At 37.6% G+C, this 22,666-nt stretch overlaps 1 protein-coding gene across 4 annotated transcripts; it reads left to right on the forward strand.

Annotated features, from left to right (window-relative positions):
* Window positions 1–99: 99 nt before the first annotated feature.
* Window positions 100–17,893, forward strand: LOC117290696 (CUE domain-containing protein 1-like). 4 transcript variants are annotated; one of them, XM_033772228.1, is made up of 10 exons: window positions 100–185; window positions 7,329–7,828; window positions 8,703–8,852; window positions 9,362–9,505; window positions 10,079–10,330; window positions 10,810–11,026; window positions 11,625–11,798; window positions 12,414–12,480; window positions 13,762–13,882; window positions 17,646–17,893. In XM_033772228.1, the coding sequence occupies exons 2-10, from the start codon at window positions 7,637–7,639 to the stop codon at window positions 17,658–17,660; spliced, it is 1,332 nt and encodes a 443-aa protein (XP_033628119.1). In that variant the 5' UTR covers window positions 100–185; window positions 7,329–7,636; the 3' UTR covers window positions 17,661–17,893. The 4 variants fall into 4 exon arrangements, with proteins under 4 accessions (XP_033628119.1, XP_033628116.1, XP_033628117.1 ...); XM_033772225.1 differs by lacking the exon at window positions 17,646–17,893 and adding an exon at window positions 16,017–16,225; XM_033772226.1 differs by lacking the exons at window positions 100–185; window positions 17,646–17,893 and adding exons at window positions 227–530; window positions 16,017–16,225.
* Window positions 17,894–22,666: the final 4,773 nt, after the last annotated feature.

Consider the following 22,666-nt stretch of genomic DNA (forward strand, 5'->3'; position numbering starts at 1 on the left):
TATAGCGCCCTCTATCGAAAAAATAGAGTTTTTTGTGATATGTAATAATTTATGTGCAAATTTAGTACAGGGTGGATTAACGTAAACTGTCCTACAAACATTTCGGGTATTTTACATGACAATTGATGGCCGTGAAGCGACACCGGTTTATGGAAAGGCAACTGAGGCACATCGCTGATGTCATGGTAGGTTGAATTTACTTCGTTTTTATCGTTTTCGAGTGGAAAAGGCGCATGTTTTACGTGCAACACAACTTTATTTATTTAAATGTTGAACTCGAAACACAGCATGACGGATTTGTGTCACAGCTCATGCGCGGTGTGTGTACGGATTTTATAATTGCTCGCTAGTAAACACTACTGTCATTTCCAAGAATCGGGGAATTTAATACGGATGTACGGATACCATTTCATCATGGTGAAGAGCTGCAGACAGTAAAGTGAGCGTGGATTTGCTATAGAATAATAATTTAGTTCGACTTGGCACTGCGCTGGCCTCTTTCTTTCTTCAGATCAGACTTCAAAAAAGTTGTAAGTAAAGTTCTTCAATTTCAAATTGTTGTTTTCATTGACTCAGTACAGAGTATGCTCTGGAAAACAATAATAATAGAATAAAGAATATTTATAATTATAGGGTGCCAAATTCCATCAAAATGAGGTGCTCAAGGCGCACAGGAGGGGGAACCACACACAGCAGGGAAAATAAGACAAATAAATAGACCAATTACACATAGGCGAGATTAAACAATGTGGTTTTCAACTTAACCTTGAAAATGAAAGTATTGATGTTAGAAATACTGCAGATTTGAAGAGGCAAGTCATTCCAGAGTGTGGGTCCAGCATGGGAAAATGACCTATCGCCCCATGAAGAATCAATCATCAACATACTTTTGATAGTTCAGTTTTGATTTAACAAATGTTGGACATTGTTTGTTTTTTTGGTTTTTTTTCCACTTTACAAGTTAACAATAAGTAATAACAATCATCGTTAAAAAGAGAGTGGACATTTTATTAATTCTCGCACGGTAAAATTAATTCAAATTGTGATGTTTCGCCAGCAGATCATGGTAATTCAATTGCTGCGGCCATTGGGGGTGGGGGGGGGTAGATGGTTACAAATATCACAACATGCAACATTTCAGACATATGTACGAGAGTAGCCGACAAACATAACATCACATTGGATTTGGAAAGTAATGAGAAAACATACATCATATGTGATTAAAAAGGTCCTGCAGGAAAGTGGAAAGCAAAGTCTAGTCCAAATTACCTCCACAGGCTAAACAAAATAGGATCTGACTGTAATGTGTTCCTTGACATTTTTTTACTTAGTCGTGGCGGCACGATTAACCTATGGATTTTATCCGAGTAGTTGAAAATGGTAGTCGTGACTTGACAGACGCATTCAATAGTCGCTACTTTGACACAAGTTGCAATAGTCGCCCAGGCTTGTTTGCATCCTAGACATCGTGTCATCGCATGATAAGATCCTTGGGATGACAACATCCTACCACCAAGAAATGGACTTCCTGAGGATTTTGGGATGAAGATATCCTAAAGGTAGAACAGGAAATAATTTATTTCTGGAAATAGTCCAACTCAAGGATGTTGTCATCCTGTGTTAATTGATCCCGGGTGTAATTTCTTGGCGATGTTGTGCCGCTATGTCGTCAATCATAGATGTTGGATCTCATAATGTTGCCATCTTACTTTTTGAACGTCATTCTGAGATAATGTTCTGAGGATTCCAACCAATGGAATGGCTTCTCCACAGCTCCATAGTGGCTGCGGCCGCTACAATCTTTGAAGTTGTCCCTTCTTAAAATTTGCGCCTTATGGCTTTTTGTGGCGACGAAAACTGTGTCTGTGTTTTTATATGAGCAATTAGGCCAAAGGAATTTCTCATGCAGGGACAATAAATTTGTATTGTATTGTATTGTATTGTTTGAAGAGACAGTACAGCCATTTCCTGTTTCAGTTTCATTGACTTGAATTCAAACATGCAGTTTTATCAAAATATTGGATATTTTCATTAATAACTCAAATCAGAACATGTTTCCTGATGTCAACAACAGGTAATTTTATGGAGATCACAAATGCTCTGCTTGACAAGAAACATAGTACAGAGACCACTTTGCATTTCTTGTTGCTTGTCAGTTTTTACTTTCACATCATATCAGGTCCATTTATTCTTAGGAATGGATGCTGCAAGAAAAACCAAAAATTCAGTCAATTATTTAGGCATTGTATACAAGAAGTTCTTGTAAGTTTATATTGAAGTGTTGAAACATTGACAATCAACCCCCAAATAAGCAACCTTTTGGGGCTTGGATAACTGGGTTGGAAGTTTCTTGATCATTCGTACTTTCAACAACCTCACATTAAAAAAAAAAAAAGTATCACCCGCTCTAACCAAAGAAAGTTTAACTTTTACTTTTAATGGTCAGGAACCATGACAAAAATTTAAAACGGTTTCTTATAAAACACATAAGAATTGGTTGCGTGATATATTGTCGGATCCTGATAATTTTGAGCACTTTATTTCACTGCTACTAATAATTGGCGAACTTTTTCGAGCAATGGCTCAAATGAGAGCTTGTAACTTTCTCGACCCCCAATCAAAATTTTTGGGTCAAATCGGCCAAAAATCTGACATAACATCTTTAAGGTGTAGTACTACACATACATTACGTGCACGTGTGCAGTGCTAACACACATCGGTGTATTTGGGTACAGTGGGTCTATGAGTGAAGGCTAAATGCTCGAGACAGTTAGATGAGTTTGTAATGCACATTATTCGTCCATGGTTACACAAACAGCAGAGTATGCAGAAGTGCCAGGGGGTCCAGTTAGCTTGTCATTTCATTTTATACTCAATTACTCAGTACTTTCCCCGAGTTCTATGAAGAAGAAAAACAACTTAGGCAAATCCCTCGTATGGGGAACCATAGACCTTTGCTATGCTAGCCCGGTGGCTAGAGGCAGTTGGTATCCTATATTTTAGCAGTGCAGTGGGTACAGCAACGGTTGTTGCAGTACAGGCAGTATTAAATTCATGTCTTTAATTCCCATCTCCCACCCAAACCAATTGTCAGTTTTATCAATGATGGAAAACTACATGAAGGTGTTTTTTTAAAGCTGTTTTTATGTGAATCTGATGACCGATTGAGCCTGACTTTTCAAAGGTTTGTTATTTCATGTAGAAAGAGTTACCTGTCTTCAACCATTACCGTTACTGTTAATTTTGAAGGAAAATTAGGAAGCATTTTTCTCTGTTTAGTGTTCGGGGTTGATTTGTATTGCTTGTGACTAATAGCCGTTTTAATGATGTCTGGCACAAATTACTTGATTGGTAGCAAGTTGTCATTCAATTTGAATTCCTCAGACTAAAGATAATATTGCTGCATCACATGGTTCAGGGACTAGCTTTTTTATTGCAACCTTCAAATTTGAGCGAAGGCTGGTTTCAATGTGCCATACCATGGCCATACACACTCAGAAATGTATAGTGGTCAACATTTGTACTTAACTACACAATAGGGTGTCATGGCCGAGTGGTTATGAGCATCAAATTCCAGTTCTGGTCCAGGGCCAACCCCTTCTCTTTTGGATAAGTGCACTGTGTTCTTTTACAGGCATTACACAACACACTGGACCAACGGCTTTATGTCCCATCTGAAGGATGCAGAATGCTTGAACAGGGTCTGGAACCCATCTGCATGATTGGAAACACCAGAGCTTGAGTCCTGCGGTCAATTTCACCAAACTCTTCCTAACCTAGGATTGATCCTAGGACTTAGGACGGGTGCAGTTCCCTATCCGAAGATGTTGAACGCATTGAACCCATCCTAAGTTAGGACGGGTTAATCGGCCTAACTGGAGATAGGATTAATCCTAGTGTTGCGTGAAATCGGCTGCAGGGCTCTTATCCACTCGGCCTTTACATGCCAATGCCATGTCTTGTCTTGATTTATCTTGCATCCTTTCACCTTGAGTGGCCCTTTGGCCTTGTGTAAGGTGAATTTTTTACTTGAAACTAATAAATGAATACGATTCTATACATCAATTGCAGGGAACGATTTTTGTCTAGCAATGTTGCTATAATTTAGACTGAACATGTTTTGTGCACACTGAATGATAACTAGGAAATGATCATGACATAAACTGATACGTTCACATTTTGTTTGGCATTCAGTTACAATGTTTGATTTTGTGCAATTTATTATCATATTATAAGCGTTTAAACCTATTTTGTTTGAGAGAGATTGGCTGCTGCAAGCTTGGCATTTATATCCCCATGTGGGAGTTTGCCAAGTTCACTTGGTGTGGAAAACAACGGCTGGGAAAACAAACAAACAAACAAAGTACACAATTGCGGGGAATTCCCAGTGGGCGTTAACCACTTGAACCTGCTCTTGGGCTCAATATGGACCGACCCCCAGGTTACACTTACTGTATAGAGGGTCTACAATGCAGTTAGGAAGGGACATCATAACCTTCAAAATATTATAACAATAGTTCACTGCTACCACTCCCAGGCTACCTGGCTGGTTGCGTACCATTTATGTACCCTAGTGTGTCAGGTGCTTGCTGACTCATGCAGTTTGACAATTTGAAACCAAAAGCAATCGGTGGAATGCACAGTTGAAGTTTTCAACTTAACAAGCACTCAGTCTTACAATGAAGGACTAAAGAGTATGTGACTATTTAATACAGTGTATACAAATAAACATCATCTAGCTACGGTAAGCTTACTGTCTTTGAATCAATATAAAGTACATCGCGGGGATCGTTGGAATAATTTTTTCTGTATTGACAATTGAACCAAAAGCAATCAGTGGAACTGACAGTTCAGTTGAAGTCTTAAATAAGGGAATCAATGTGTGGTGAAGAGGTTTTAAACTATTGGTTTAAACCCGCCGAGGCCTGGTTCTTGATAATTTTATCGAGACGAAGTTGAAAATCCGATTCAACACACTTTGATTCCCATTCATAAATACCTTTTCGATCAAAAAACATCAATACTTTTTGTCAAAAAGTAAAATAAATGCAAAAATTATAATTGTTCAATGATTTCTTTCAATACAACACCCCTCCAGCTATGAAATGGTAAGGCCCTGGGGTAAACAACTCCTTATAAGGAGATTGCTATGCGCGTCGCCCGTATCGCGTGATGTGGCACAACTGTCCTGGCTGTTGCTCTCGACCAATAGGAATGAAGAAACTGTCTTATGTATAAGCACAGGTGCAAGCTCGCGTGTCACGTCCATTTTTCAACACTTTTTACTGGTCATTATGAAAGGTTTAAACACCCCCACATGACGCGCTCTCCACCAATAGGAATAGTGAAACTGTCTTAGGTAGTTATGAATTGTTGTTTTTGATGTACTCTATTTGAATCAAGATGTGTAATGGTTACCTGTTTATGATGTGTACTGTAATATAAGGTTTGCAATTAACTACTTTCTTTGGGTTAAGGTATGGTACACATGTAACATGGAAAATTTCTGTTACTGCCCCTAAATGAGTAAAAGTAATAAGTTTCGTCTCAGTTTTAGCATGTAAAAGCGTATTAACCAAATAAAGTACATTGTACATGTACATCTGTCTTATTTTATTTAGTTCAAGATACATGTATGGTACAATATTGTCAAAGGTACTACTGGAATACCGAAATGCTTGCTCTTTTTATTCATAATTGAAAGTTACAGAAGGAATGATTGTTGCAATTAGTATTGAAGTTTGTTTTGTTTTGTTTTGTTTGTTCGTTTATTTGTGTGTTACAACCAACATGTAGTTTGGCAAGATTTGCACTCATGATTATATACATCCGTGTGTACATGGTGTAGTTGCCCTCATAAATTAGGAACTCAAATTACTCAAAGGGGAAGTGTTGTCTGCTAACATCTGGACATGAAATTAAAGGCAGTGGACACTAATTGGTAAATGGTAATTAGCCTACTTAAAATATTTATTAGCATAAAACCTTTCTTGGTAACGAGTAATGGGGAGAGGTTGAAAGTATAAAACAGTGTGAGAAGTGGCTCCCTCTGAAGTAATGTAAATTTCAAGAAAGAAGTAATTTTCCAAGAATTTGATTTCGAGACCTCAGATTTAGATAGAATTTGAGGTCTCGAAACCAAGCATCTGAAAGCACACAACTACGTTTGACAAGGTTTTGTTTTCTTCTATTAATATCTCGCAACTTTGACGATTGATTGAGCTCAAATGTTCACAGGTTTGTTATTTTATGCATACATGTTGAGATATACCAAGTGAGAAGACTGGTCTTTGACAATTACCAATAGTGTCCAGGGTCTTTAAGCAAACTTACGACCAGACAAGTCAGGCGGTCTTGTGTTTTCCAATTAAATAACAAATATTCCACTGTGTTATCTTCAATGAGAAAGAATTTTGTTTAATTGTTTCAAGTGGCCTTTATGCACCTGACACCATTTGAGTTGGGCGCCCTCGGCTGGAGGTCAAAAGAACCTTGTGGCTCACCCTGTGCGCAACACGTCAAGACGTACACTTTGCATTGTTTCATAAGCGTTTTACTTTTAAGATGGCGGCGTGATGATATCAATGCATAAGGTCCGTTCTGTTGCGTATGGAAATATACTTTGACCTATAATACAAATATAAAGTGCTTATTTTCAGATAAAGAAAAATAATGAATAAGTTAGCAAATAAATTAATTAACATTCAAGCCCTGAAACTGTCAAAAGATGCAATGAGGATTGTATATTGTTAGTGATTTATTGGAGGTTTGTAAACAATATCATTTCCTGGTTTCAGTTTCACCATGTTCATTATAATGTAGTCCCCATGGAAAGGAACTACATGAATCTCAACAGAGAAACAGTTTCATGTCAAACTTGATGTTCTGCTTCTCGGGGAAACCACAATGTGATTTGGCAAGCTGGCCGCCTACATGTACATGATGTAATTGTTTTGCTAACCTGTGAAATACACTTCAGCTTCATACAGACGCCTGAATTTCTCTGGATTTTCTCAAAATCTCCTTGAGCCTTCAAATTTTCTTGAAAGTAAGTAGTAAAGCAGTCACCAAAGTGAGATATGAACAGTCCACATTGTGTCCATGCCTCTGATTTTAAATTTCCGAAGATTTCTGGTGAAGAGTACGGGTTAACCCCAGCGTTTCTGGTCCACATAGCAAGCACTCTTTGTTTACAGGTTTCCTCAGGCTTGCGAGCTACACTACATTAAGTTCACTAATGAGGGATTTTTGGTTTCATTACCAAAATGTAACATTTATATATGGTTTTTAATGAGTTTTGACTTTTTTTCTCCTGCATTGTTTTGCAGATCCCATCTGGTTTAAGCACCTGATCCCATCTGAGAAGTTGATTCCAATCGCCACTGCCGGGAATAACATCTGTGACGGGATTAGCCATGAAACGGACAATTGGCGATGATTGATATCGTCTCTACTTTGGAGAGAATCTCAACCCAAATTTTTTTCTAGAAAATTCCAGTTCAAGAATTCCTGCATTTTTGTACTTCTTGTACTCAAATAATTTTTTAAAGGCTGTTAATAAGTTCGAAGAAAGAGGTAGTATTACCACATTTTTTTTAAGACACTTAATACGTGCAAAGATAGAGATAGTATTACCATGGCAACAGCACCGGATATGCATCATCCTCCCTCAGGGAAGAGCAAAAAGAGCAAGAAGAACCGCTGTCAGAGCGGACCACCTACTGCTTTGATGCCTAATAACACAGCCATGAGCGGGGCTGTGGGCGGGGCTCCTGGACAGGCAGCAACACGCCAGCTGGAATTCCATCAGGCTATGGCAGATTTTAAGGTAAGCTTTGCAGCAATTCCATTTCATTTATTAGTTCTGTGAAATTCGGCCCAGGTCTATATGACGATTGCCGATGTTGTCCTGGTGCTTTAAAGATACTTTGTCAGATTTTTGGCCCCAAACATTAAACAAATTATTTTTTTGAGTGAATGGTATTTCAAAGAGTATTACCCGCTCTAACGAAAAAAAGTTTAACTTTTACTTTTAATTGTCAGGAACCATGACAAAAATTTGAAACGTTTCTAATAAAACACATAAGAATTGGTCACGTGATATAGGCCTATTGTCGGGATCCCGACAAAAACTAATTTTGAGCACTTTATTTCACTGCTACTAATAATTGGCGGACTTTTTCGAGCAATGGCTGAAATGAAAGCTTGTAACTTTCTCGACCCCCATCAAAATACCTTTTTTTTTTTTTTTCAAAATCAAAATTTTAAATCACAATTTTTGGGTCAATTCGGCCAAAAATCTGACATAGCATCTTTAACAACACTGAACACTTTTGGTAATTGTCAAAGACCAGTCTTCTCACTTGGTGTATCTCACAGATGCACAAAATAACAAACCTGTGAAAATTTGAACTCAATTGGTCCTCTAAGTTGCGAGATAATAATGGAAGAAAAAACACCCTTGTCACACAAAGTTGTGTGCTTTTAGATGCTTGAGGTCTTGAAATCAAAATTGGTGGAAAGTTACTTCTTTCTCAAAAACTATGTTACTTCAGAGGGAGCCTTTTCTCACAATGTTTTATAATATCAACAGCTCTCCATTACTCATTACCAAGTAAGTTTTTATGCTTACAATTATTTTGAGTAATTAGCAATAGTGTCTGCGGCGCTTTAACAGGAAATTTTCTATTCTTGTATTTCAGACCATGTTTCCAACCATGGACAAGGATGTGATAGAAACAGTACTTCGAGCAAACAATGGTGCAGTTGATGTTACTATAGATCAACTACTAACCTTGGCTGCTGATATGCCTCAACAGACAACCGAGCCTCCTCAGCATCCTCAACTCCCTGTAAGTTATTGTCAAGCTTTGTTTCTCCTTGTGGTCATTTAAAGGGGGCTGTTGTCATGGTCAGACAGGAGGAGGGTTGACTGTGTACTGTTTGGATGCATTCACCCAAATGGGTTTAAACTCTGAATTCAAACTCTGGTGTTTCTGATCAGCAGAGTGTGGGTTCAAATCCCCGGCCGTGACACTTGTGTCCTTAAGCAAGACACTTAACCATTGCTTTGTCCTTCGGATGGGACATACAAAGCTGTTGGTCCTATGTGTTGTGAAAAGTACCCAGTGCACTTATCAAAAAGAGAAGGGGTTCGCCCCAGTGCTCGTGGCTGGATTGGCAGCATATTGCGCCACAGCACCATGCAACCATTAGTACATGGTGCTAAGGATTAGGTCTCATAATTCAAACTTTGTCCCACACACCTGCACACCTTGCAGTAAATACCTGGCGCTTTGTATCTTTGGAAAAGGCGTGCTATAAATACGGTTATTAATATTATTATTTATTATTTGTACAGCAATACGGAGATCCGATGAATATGGGTTTTAGTAGCCCCCCGCCAGGCACCACACCCATGACTCCAGATAGAGGAGGACTTCCAGCCATGGTGGACAAGCCACCTCCTTACTCCCCTCCATCACCCAACAGTCCATTCTCACAGGTTAGTAGGTCAAAGGTTACTGTGATGAGAAGCATCACGCACACCCTGTGATCATCTCTTATTTGAACTGTTTGATTGTTTTAATATTGGGTTATTCTTGGATATTTTTGTGCTGTAGTTTTATCTTATGTTCTATTTTGATTACTTCATCTTCGTTTCTACTGTTGTTGTGTTCATATTTTTGACATGTTTTTTTCTGAATAAATTCAAGTCAAATAAGTCCTACATAAATGGTATGTAGATGTATACAAGAAAATGTTTTTGGTCACGTTTGTTAATAGTTACTGGCGAAAATCCGGAGCAAATATGCCCACACAGTAAGAATAATCTGTAATGGGTACACACAATCTGAGAAGCCTCACTGATAGTAACTCTACTTTATGGTGATTTTCTAAAGAAAGTGTCAAACAAAAATTTGAATCTAGAATTAGTCTACTTGCTCTTATACCTTAAAAGGTCAGACATATCTTCCAGGTCATTCTGAATCAAGTTAAAAAAAGAAAATGGAATAAATTGTTTGTGAAAAGACCAACGCTGTTATGACTATTTATATCTTTGATTTATTTATTTCAGGAAATGCGCAAAAGGCAACTTCCCGCAACTCCGATGCAAAGCGGGCCACCTCAGTCATCACTAACTCAGTTCACTCCGACCCCCTCAGGGATGGCCCAAATGCCACCCCCATCCTCTCTGTTTCCCAGTCGACCTGGTGCTGGGACCCCTCCTGCCGCTGCCGCGGTACCAAGACACTCCAGATGGAACCCTCCGCTACTTGGGAACCTTCCGTCGGACTTTCTTAGAGTGGTGCCAGCCAAGACAACTCAGGTTAGCACTGCGTTCTTCATGGATAGATACAAGGTTCCAACCATCATTTTTTTTCAGTATAGTGTTCACTCCTTCATTTGTTGGAACCTGATGAAGTTTCATCCTATTAGTGTCCTAGACCAATGAAACTGACCCGATTCACAGACTGCATATTGGCAGTGGCGATTTAATCAGCGCTATTTTTATAACCCATTTGGATTGGCTACGATAGAGAATTTCTTCTGAAGGTGTTGAGGCACTATAGATATATAGAATGCGAACTGCCTCTAGCTACCAGGCAATCTCAGTGGTCTAGTTGGTAAGACAATTGGTAAACTTGCGAAAGGTCAAGGGTTCGAATTCCACCCAAGTAATATGCCTGTGATTTTGTTCACAGAACTTGGGGAAAGTACTAAATATACAGTGTTTACGCACATTGGTGTGGAGTAAAACCAAAAATAATTTATATATATTAATATTTTTATTATTATTACCAACAGGGCGCTTCAGTTCCACATCAGCAGCAGAGTACAATGGTATCTGCCGATCTCCGGCAGCGAATGGAGAAGAATGTAAGACAACGTAAGAGCATTGATATCAACGATGTAGAGATGCAGCAGATGCTTGAAGACGAGAGATTCGCTCTGACTCTACAGAACGAGGAGTTTCTAACGGAGCTCCAGAGAAACCCGGAATTCATCGCCGCTCTCGACAACGGTAAGTGTGTCACTTAATTTAAATTTTGATTTTGAGGTCTCGAAATCAAGCATCTGAAAGCACACAACTTCGTGTGACAAGTGTGTTTTTCCTTTCATTATTATCTCGCAACTTTGGCAACCAATTGAGCTCAAATTTTCACAGGTTTGTTATTATATGCATATGTTGAGATACACCAAGTGAGAAGACTGGTCTTCGACAATTACCAATAGTGTCCAACGTCTTTAAAACACTACATACTACACAACTTTAAACAACATAATTTATCTATGTATATTTGGTTTGCGGTAACACCATGTGTGTATCTACTTGCCAGGTAGAGTTGTTCTTAGGGAACTGTCTTGCTTTATTCTACTGCCGTGGAGTAGATAATCGAATAGATAAAAAGCAGGATAGTTCTTTTCAGAACTGAGAAGTCTCCCGAACCTCCGATTATCTACTCCACGGCAGTAGAATAAAGCAAGACAGTCCCCTAAGAACAACTCTACCTGGCAAGTAGATACACACATGGTGTTACCGCAAACCAAATATATATTGATACCTCTGCAATGCCTCAAATCCTATATACTTTATCTAATTTGAGATTTTTATCTTGTAGATTATTCACAGTCTGTGACGGCCGCCGCTGTCCCGCACCAATTTCCTGAATCATCTAGAGGGAGTATCCAGGCCAGCCAAGCCAGACCAGGTGCCTTGCCCCAGGCAGGGGCAGCTGGGGGCATCTCAGCTGATGATGTTGAGTTTAGGAATAAACTCTCTCACATGGGAAAGAGTAAGTAGGTTTTAATCACCTTCCTTTGCCTGCAGGGTTTCATGAAAGAGGTGACATGCACCTTTACCCTCCTCACCACGGCCCTTCCATGGAAAAAACAGCCTAACTGGAAAATGTTTTTTCTTTACATAAGATCAGGGGTCGATTTCACAAAGAGTTAGGACTAGTCCTAACTTAGGACTAGTCCTAGGAGATATACAAAACGTGTGGCTAGTCCTAAGTAAGAATGAGTAACTCGTCTTAACTCTTTGTGAAATCCACCCCTGCTCTTGGTAAATTGAGAGCATATTTCTCATTTCAATGTTTCAAATGGCTTATCTCTGTACTTGCTTTTCTCTCAATGTCATTTTTAAAGTGGGTCGTTTTACCATGAAAGTGCGAAACAGCCCCAGTACATATTGTACAGACGCTACAGCTGACAAACACAACAAAGCTGACTGTTGAACAAGTCACAAAAGTTAATAGAACCTAAATTACACAAACAGTCATCATCTATGAACGTTCGTACAGAATTTTGTCTCTTTCTTCTTTTGAAAAGAGTAATTTTTAAGTTTTATTTGAGTTACTCAGACCATTCCAAATCGATTTAATTTGATGGGTTTTTTTTATTCACAGCCACAAGGTACAAGTTCACTCAAATGGCAAAGAAGTTCAACAAGAAGAAGAAGAGCTCAAAACCTCAGTATCCTTTCATCCGTTTGGAAAAAAAAAATAACTGTCAAGTATTTATGAATTTTATCGCTTTTCCTTTTTTAATTTTTTTAATTTATTAATATTATGTCTTATAGTTTTTTTTATGTAAACTTGAAATGGTAATCCTCTTTACTACAGTCGTCACATGTTATGTTGAGTCGAAAAAATAAACCTAAATGAAATAAGTTCAAACTTTAATTTGAATTTAATATGAATAGAAAGTCAAAGATAAATGAAAACAAAAAGCCATGAAGACAATCCCACAAACTCACTCGGAAGGGAAGCGCAAGTGCCTTGTTAACTATGCTATCAAATGTTGGAACACTTATCAACATAATAATAATAATAATAATAATAATAATAATAATAATAATAATAATAATAATAATAATAATAATAATAATAATAATAATAATAATAATAATAATAATAATAATAATAATAATAATAATAATAATAATAATAATAATAATAATAATAATATCAAAGTCTTATAAAGCGCATTCCCTACCAAACAAGGTACTCAAGGCGCTGAGTATGTACAAACTTTCAGAAAGACAGGTTATTGCAGTGATGAATTCTGAGACTTGTTTATGTAGCACCTTGTAAGGGTTTACAAGGTGCTACGGCGCATACAGCTGCCACAGCTAGGAACACCGGGGCAAACCCCTTCTCTTTTCGATAATAGCACTGGGTTCTTTTACATGCGTTACACAACACATGGGACCAACGGCTTTACGTCCCATCCGAAGCAATGGTTATGTGTCTTGCTTAAGGACACAAGTGTCACGGCAGGGGATTTGAACCCACACTCTGCTGATCAGAAACACCAGAGTTTGAATTCGGTGCGCTTAACCGCTCGGCCCAACACTACAGAAAATCATACAAAAGTGAAATAGTGACATCAAAACAAAAAGAACATTCTAGTAAGGCATTTGATAACACTGTACATGAAATGTCTATCTCTCTATGAGTAGCTCAGTTGGTAAAGAGCAGGGTTCAAATTCTGCTTTAGGCAATTTTTTTTTGTGTTCAACTTCAAATGGTGTAACAAACAACTCATGGTTTTCACCATTAGTTTCTGATTGTCCTCAGGAGAAATTAGCAAGAAGTTGTTATCCATTTTGAAATTTGGCTAGGATCAGATTTAACCTCAAATATAACATCTAAATCGTACAGTAGACTGAAAGACACAATTACAAATGTACCCTCGTTTGGTGTTGTGGTCTCGGATGTTATCAAACAAAAATTCCTTAATGCCAACTACCAGACTTGATGGGTTACCGGCTGCATCAACAATGAATCTCCTTGATGACTATGATGCGAATGGGGACAGTGCACTGCTGGGTACCAGGCAAGAAGTCCAGGAGAATTTCTACAGCGATTCAAAGGTAAGTTGTAACATCAAGTCTTTTGAATGTTTGTGTCTGTTAGCGTTGCTTTGCATTTGTCTTTGTTAGCTTTATAGAAGATAACTATATGCGTTCAATATCAAGAATGGCATTTCCTTGCATACCAATGTTATCTCCGTGCACATGCTGCACAGGGATGTATACTCCCCACCAGGGAGCTGAGATGGTTTAAGGAGTGAATTAAGGCCCAGTGACCAGGGGTAATAATGTGAAGCGCTTTGGGATGCCCTCCGGGTGTGAAAAGCGCTATATAAAAACGGGTTATTATTATTACTATTATTATTTTTGATTATGCTAGGGTATTGGGCTGTATGCCTGATTTGCCGATGTGCATTTTTTTTCCATTTTTTTTTCTTCATAAAAAAACATCATGAGAAAACCATATAATATACTCCAGATTGCACAGTCAGGCTTTTAAAACCAAGATAGAAAACTTTCCGAAGACCTTGTTTTAGTTCAGCGTCGTTTGCCAATTATCCCCAAATTTGGGTCCAGAAACAGTTTTGGAAAAAACAGGGGAGAACTCCGAATACATAAAGTTAAGAGGAAAAATCATTAGTAGTTTCTTTTTCGCTACAGCCATTTAACTTTTAAAGAGTTTGGAACAATTTGCCCACTCATTTTATAAGTTATACTAGCCATCAATTAAAAAAACTAGTTTAATGCCAACTTGCCCACTCATTTTATAAGTTATACTAGCCATCAACTAAAAAAAACTAGTTTAATGCCAATTTGCCCACTCTTTTTATAAGTTATACTAGCCATCAATTAAAAAAAACTAGTTTAATGCCAACTTGCCCACTCATTTTATAAGTTATACTAGCCATCAATTAAAAAACTAGTTTAATGCCAATTTGCCCACTCATTTTATAAGTTATACTAGCCATCAATTAAAAAAACTAGTTTAATGCCAACTTGCCCACTCATTTTATAAGTTATACTAGCCATCAATTAAAAAACTAGTTTAATGCCAACTTGCCCACTCATTTTATAAGTTATACTAGCCATCAATTAAAAAACTAGTTTAATGCCAATTTGCCCACTCATTTTATAAGTTATACTAGCCATCAATTAAAAAAAACTAGTTTAATGCCAACTTGCCCACTCATTTTATAAGTTATACTAGCCATCAATTAAAAAACTAGTTTAATGCCAACTTGCCCACTCATTTTATAAGTTCTACTAGCCATCAATTAAAAAAACTAGTTTAATTCCAACTTGCTAGGAAAGCCAGATCAAAGAAAGCATAGCTCTGTCGATTTTTATTTCAAATTTAATTTCATTATTAACTAACTAAATAGTTTACTTGTTTATGGTTTTATACCATTCCTTTTTAAATTCCATTTTTCATGTGAGGTTTGCGGTAGCGCCATGTGTTAAATTCTTTTGAGTAGTGTTGGTTATGAGAAGAATCGGTGGTTGACGACGCAACATTCTTTTCTCTGAACCCATTCTACTCAAAAGAGATTATAAATATCAAAGTCTCATATAGCGCACATATCTACCAAAGAGGGTACTCAAGGCGCTGAGTATATACAAACTTTCAGAAAGACAGGTTATTGCAGTGATGAATTCTGAGACCCAATTATGTAGCACCTTATAAGGGTTTACAAGGTGCTACGGCGCATACAGCAGCCACAGCCAGGAACACCGGAACGAACCCCTTCTCTTTTCGCTAAGTGTACTGGGTTCTTTTACATGCGTTACACAACACATGGGACCAACGGCTTTACGTCCCATCCGAAGGACGAAACAATGGTTATGTGTCTTGCTTAAGGACACAAGTGTCACGGCTGGGGATTCGAACCCACAGTCTGCTGATCAGAAACACCAGAGCTTGAGACCGGTGCTCTTATTCGCTCGGCCACGACACTTCCACTTACCTTTCCTAATAATTTGTCCAAGCATTACGTGGAGTTGTCAACCACTGGTTCTTCTAAGAACACTATTCAAGAGATTGTACATGGTGCTTTTACAAACCTCACCTGATTATACTCCCACCATGCAAAGATTTGAATTCCATGTTTGTTGTTGCTTCATTTGCATGTTGTACCCATACCCATCCCCCAACCCGTCGCCCATTTTACATACCCATCTGCATGTTTTATCCCAGAAGCAAAAGTCCCCAAAGAAGAAAGTCCGAGACTTTGAGGAGCCGATAATCTTCTACCAAGAAGACAACGAGTTTGCTCTGCATGAAGAGAGCTAATGTTAGATTGCTATTGAGCCAATTAATGCATCTATGTGCTGGCATGCTGTGTATGTATAAATGTGTGCTGTAGTATTAGACATGTGTAAACATGTAGAGTAGTGTCTATAGTTTAGGTACGTGGTTCTAAAAACTGCTCATTTTCAAAGTCAACAAATTTAGTTTTTTTTTAATATCATCTGTGGTTCCACAAACTACTCATTTGAAAGTGGAAAGTGGAAAGTGGGTGATATTGAATAGTCAGACAGTGGGAGTGGTTAACTATGTACATGTAGATGCATTCCCAACATGATATTGCTGGCCGATATAGTGCATCTATCATTTAAAGACACTGGGGTCGATTTCACAAAGAGTTAGGACTCGTCTTATCTCGAGTTAGGACGAGTAACTCGTCCTAAGTTAGGATTAATCTTAAGGTTTACATGCTGTAGTGCAGGGTTAGGACTCGTCCTAAGTCCTAAGATTAGTCTTAAGTTAAGAAGAGTTGTTGTGAAATCGACAGCAGGACACTATTGGTAATTGTCAAAGACCAGTCTTCTCACTTTGTGTATCTCAACATATGCATATACCTTTTAATGACAAACCTGTGAAAATTTGAGCTCAATCGGTTGTCAAAGTTGCGAAGATAATAATGAAAGGAAGTTGTGTGCGTTTAGATGCTTGATTACGAGACCTCAAATTTCAAATCTGAGGTCTCAAAGTCAAATTCGTGGAAATTAACTTCTTTCTCGAAAACTACGTTACTTCAGACATGTCAGAGGGAGCCGTTTCTCACAATGTTTTTTATACTATCAACGGCTCCCCATTACTCGTTGCCAAGTAAGGTTTTAATAGCTCATAATTGTTTTGAGTAATGGCCACTGCCTTTAAAACCACAATAAAACCACAGTAGCTGAAATTAAGTGGTTAGAGAGAAAGAGGGTTATTTTTATTATAGAAAGAATAGGTGAATTTGATACTTTGCATGTTTTTGTTATGCTGCAACTTGTATTGCTTCTTTAGTTAATACATAGACCATTTGCTATTACATATGATTTTTCTGTATTGATGATACATCTACATTGCATTTACATCTTCCGTTTTCATCTTTGCTCATTGTTGAAATAAATTGACTACTTTGCTATCATGTTGAAGTTTATTCATAAACGTTTCTTAAGTAGGTGCTCCTACTTATCAGTGGTAATGTGGAATGATGACAACACTTTGTAGTTGGTTTAAATTTTAGAAAAATTGCCTGATGCTGACCCTTTCCACAAATGTCACTCTCGGCTACTGTCTGTTACATTTGCTACGGTCATACCGTGGCCTAGCGGATAAGAGCACCGGAACTCAAGCTCTGGTGTTTCTATTCATTCAATCATCAGTGTTCAGTCCAAAATTGTTGTTATTAATGTTACATAATCATACATCTTCATACACAAACTTGAGATTATTTAAATCATGGGGAAAACTTTGCATTTTCAACAAAAACTACTTAACCTTTGTGCCTTTTCAATATTTTAGCATTTCCGCTTTTTCTTGCTTGTTTTACAGCCATTTCAAGTCTAGCGATTCATCAGCTTTACCTTCTAGACAAGAGTGAATCCCATCCTTCAAGGACTCACCTTAGCGGAGAGGCTGGCACCCATGAAGCACCATCTAATTAAGTTCATTCCCCGAATACGTTGGTTTCACAGACAACCAGTTCACAATCCAGATGGGCAAGTAGATTAAAGGCAGTGGACACTATTGGTAATTACTCAAAACAATTGTTAGCATAAAAACTTACTTGGTAACAAGCAATGGAGAGCTGTTTATAGTATAAATTATTGTAAGAAATGGCTCCCTCTGAAGTAATGTAGTTTACGAGGAGAGAAGTTATTTTCCACGAATTTGATTTTGAGACCTCAGAATTAGATTTTGAGGTCCCCAAATCAAGCATCTGAAAGCACACAACTTTGAGACACTGGTGTTTTTGCTTCATTATTATCTCGCAACTTCAACGACCAGCTAATCTCAAATTTTCACAGGTTTGTTATTTTATGCATATGTTGAGATACACCAAGTGAGAAGACTGGTCTTTGACAATTACAAATAGTGTCTAGTCTTTAAGCACCAAGTAATTAGTTTCATTCCCATTGGTTTCACTGACAACCGGTCCACAATCCAGAGCAGTAAGGAGTCTGAAGGCCTGAAGAGCCTATTGAATTGATGTTGCCCTAGACCTTGACATGGCTGAACATAAGGGAGTGTCACGGAAGTCAGGCACATTCTAGATGCCGTATTCTTCCAAGATAAGTGTTCTGGGTTCTTTTTACATACACACCAAATCCTAGTACTACGGCTTAAAGCCATTGGACACTTTCGCAACAGAAAAAAAAAAATTAAAGTTCACAGATTTACAAATAACTTAAGAAGATAGTGGTGAAAGACTTCTCTTGAAATATTTTTCCATGAAATGCTTTGCTTTTTGAGAAAACATTAAAACAACATCAATTCTCGATATCGTGAATTACAGATTTATTTTAAACACATGTCATGACACTGTGAAACGCGCGAAAACAAGGGTGGGTTTTCCCAATATTTTCTCCCGACTCCGATGACCGATTGAGCCTAAATTTTCACAGGTTTGTTATTTTATATATAAGTTGTGATACACAAAGTGTGGGCCTTGGACAATACTGTTTACGGAAAGTGTCCAATGGCTTTAATTAATGTTCCATCTGAAGGACAACGCAAATATGACAAAGTATCTTGGTCAATGATACAATGTAATGAACGGACTCGAACCCACACTCTGCTGATCAGAAACACCAGAGCTTGAGTCTAGTGCTGTTAATCGCTTGGCTACACCACTACTTGAACGAACACGGTCTGCCATTTTATAGCACCAAATTTTTGACTCCATAGTAATTTTTATAACAAATGCTTTTTATCACCCAAATCACGGCAACGTTTCACTTTAAACCTAAGACTAGAAAACAAATATTTCAACATATATTTACTGCACTTGTAGCTGTGAATGCTTTGTAAATGTGAATGCTTTGATAGCTGAACTATTTCTCCATGTTATATTACCTTCCACCAAATAGATGTTCTCACAAATTGCTATTTTTATACTTGTATGAAAATACAACCTTTAAAAAATACTACTCATAACTTGTAAGTAATTCACTTTAAAGTGCCTGACACAAAATGGCACTGTAGTCTTTTACAAATTCCTTCAACAAGCAATAATAACAAAACAGGAAAATTTAGACTGCGTTATGAATCAGTGGATCAATGTGCTCTGACGAAATGCAGACTAAAAATAGAGCCAAGATTTTGTCTACCAAAATGGCGAAAAGCAAGGGTGTGTTTTGGCGGTCGTAACCAATAACTGTTGCGGTTGAATTGGCTATTGGTTAATCACTGGCCAATGACCGAAACAGTTATTAGTTACAGCTATGAAAAACGCACCCATTGTCTGCTGCCAGAAAAAAAGGGTTATCGGCTTAACTACCATACAGCTTGCATTGGTTTGTGACTGGTTCCCTGCTTATTTTTCCGAAGCAGATGTTAGTTATTAAAGTTCCTGTTATTTTTTCTGCTCGTGTAGCTCTAAGAGAAAGAATAGTTTTGTCAGCGTAGTTCGAAAAAAAATTCTCATTACTCAATTTTTCATCAGTCTCTTGCAGTTGTTCAAACAGAATATTTTTCCTTGATGCTTGCTCCAGAATTAATATAGTAGTATGTCAAATTGACAATACTTTGACGTCAACCATGTCATCTGTGAGATGTTGCTTTGTTATTGCAACAAAGCGGCCATACAAAACAGAGTTCCCACAAATGACGTAACTTGAGTGATGAAATCATGGGGCTTCTCGTGAATCTTTCTAAAAAGCACCGGAGAAGGGCATTTAAAACGAGCCTTTTTCAAATTTGTTTAATTTCATGTGAACTCTATTTCATTATTGATTGAACCCATTTTAAATGAGTTTCAGCAAAAATCACTTGTTGCCCTTTTCGTTCAAGCTTATCTTTTTAGATCAATTGTGAACTCAAAAGGTGGAAATTTTAACATGCCTCCAAAAAAGATTTATCCTATAATAGATGTTAAATTTGCATCGAGGATAAAGAATATTAACTTTAGTTTTTACCCATACACCGATGTGTGTTAGCACTGTATACTCAGTACTTTCCGGAGTCCTGTGAAAAAATATCACAGGCATGTTACTCGGGTGGGATTCGAACCCACGACCCTTGCAATTCTAGAGCAGTGTCTTACCAACTAGACTACCGAGGTTGCCCGGCATCGGTGTATGGGTAAAAACTAAAGTTGATATAAGATTTCTCCTGGTTTCAGACTGTTTTCGACAGCAATGACTTTCACCCCTGGTCTGGGGGTGTTCAAAAAAGCATTCTGTGCAAATGGCCAATGCAAAGTTGTTATTCATAAATTGTTTTTTGTTTCTTCGTATTAAAAATTCATTGAAAGTTTTCTGAACAAAATTGTCTTTGAAATTTGTTGTCTTCATGTACACAGTATATAACTTAAGATCACCTTCAAATTTGAAAAAAAAAAATGTACATTTTTTTGTATACAAAGATAAGCTCTATTTTGAGATGTACTGGTATTTAAATATTGATTGCATAAAAATGTCCTTCAAATGTGTGGTGGAATAATCATAATGGTGTAAAAATATTACTTTTTTTTGCTTGTGAAATTTATAAATTATATTTATGTGAAAAAAATGGTAAGGGGATGTCCTGAGGTATCAAATTTTTCTGGGTGTTTCTCAACTTTAAAATAGTATTAAAAAAGGTTTCCTTTTTCAGTTACTGTACAACAATTATACTCAAAAGATGTTAAATTGCATCGGGATAAAGTACCCACTGCTAAACAAAGGATTCAAACTGCCTCCAGCCACCAGACAATCTCGGTTGTCTAGTTGGTAAGACACTGCTCTAGAATTGCAAGTGTCGTGGGTTCGAATCCCACCCGAGTAATATGCCTGTGATATTTTTCACAGGACTCGGGTAATGTAAGGTAGTGAGTATACAGTGTTAACACACACCGGTGTATATGGGTAAAAACCAAAGTTAATATTAATTATATTCAAGCAACTCTTTTCACAATTAGAAGTAACCAATGTGTGTATATCTCTTGTTATTTGTTTAACATCTAGTTGTTATATTATTTAAAAGTTTATATAAAAGTGGCGGACACTGTGGAGAGTATACAATGGAACTGTAAGGTATTTACGTCATTTTTTCTTCAATTTTACAAGCCCCCATGTACTCTCTAATGCAAGACTTTAAAGGGACACATTGCCTTGGATTGTCGAGTTGGTCTATGAAAAGAGTTTGTTATAAAACGCATAAATGTTTGGAAAGATGTTTTAAAAGTAGAATAAAATGTTCCACACAAAATATGCCTCGAAATTGCATGGTTTTCCATACATGTCGTGAACTAACACGGTACGCCATTTTGTGGAGTCAAGTTTTTGACTCCATAAAATGGCTGACCGTGTTAGTTTGCAAAGTAAAAGGAAAACTACACAACTTCGAGGCATGTTTGTGTGGATCATTATATTCTACTTTTAAAACATCTTCTTAACCATATCAATTTTATAACAAACGGTTTCAAACGCTTTTCATGGACCGACTCGGCCAATCCAAGACAACGTGTCCCTTTAAGGACCCTAGGTGGCAGCAGACTTACCACAGCTCAATTTCATGGCTCTGCTTACCGCAGACTTTTGCGCTTACAGCATAATTATGTAACCATGCGCTTTAATGGGCACTGTAAGCACAGAATTCTATGTTAAGCAGCGCCATGATATTGGACCCAGGTTTTAAAATCAAATGTTCTTGGAAGCGTGTATAAGCGCAATCTTAAAAATAATCAGGCGATGCATCTTGGGAAATCTAGTACAGTTAATAACCAAATCACGCACCAAGATGGACGCAATGCTGTAGTTTACTTGTTACTTTGCCAGGTATTTTAAGTGTGCATTGCTTCAAAATCAGGGTGCTATGATGGTTGTTGTTGCTGCTTGGACCCAGAACTCTTTGTGCACCGATCATGCGCATTGGGGCATATGGGCTAATTGTGAACAGTTGGAAATGGCCAGGGCCCATTTTGTTAAGCAGAAAATAATGCTTTAGACTAATTTCATTGCCAAGGTAAAAACAAGTGGGGCACTTGTTGCAACAGTGGTATAAACTCTATGGAATATTGACTGGGTACCTGTTTCTTCTAAGCAAGTTTTGTCTGTGCTTAGCAAGTTTTGTGACTTCTGGCTTAATGAAATTGGGCTCTGGTTAATCTTCTGCCACCTAGCATACTAAAGTCACCTATTCCCAAAGATTCTAAAGAGAAAATAACCTCTCAAAATGTTTTCTTCAGGATTGCTTACAAATTTGTAAATAATTTCTTTGTAGGCTTTCTGTCTGTGTTTATCTTGTTATTTATTGTGTTTATATCATTCAGTTTTATTTGCCTATTTTATTTGACATATTTATTTGTTAAATTTTGTTGGGGGGGTATCAGCTGGGGTTAATTAAGGACAGCAAAGAAGTTAATGCTTTTA

Source organism: Asterias rubens, chromosome 5 (assembly GCF_902459465.1).
Source record: "Asterias rubens chromosome 5, eAstRub1.3, whole genome shotgun sequence".
NCBI classification, from domain to species: domain Eukaryota; kingdom Metazoa; phylum Echinodermata; class Asteroidea; order Forcipulatida; family Asteriidae; genus Asterias; species Asterias rubens.

Excerpts from the sequence above, each read along its gene's own strand:
- LOC117290696 (XM_033772225.1), top strand. The coding sequence starts at position 7,637 with ATGGCAACAGCACCGGATATGCATCATCCTCCCTCAGGGAAGAGCAAA. Across the intron at positions 8,853-9,361 it reads CTCAGCATCCTCAACTCCCT|CAATACGGAGATCCGATGAA; the intron begins GTAAGTTATTGT and ends TTATTTGTACAG. Across the intron at positions 11,027-11,624 it reads CATCGCCGCTCTCGACAACG|ATTATTCACAGTCTGTGACG; the intron begins GTAAGTGTGTCA and ends TTTATCTTGTAG.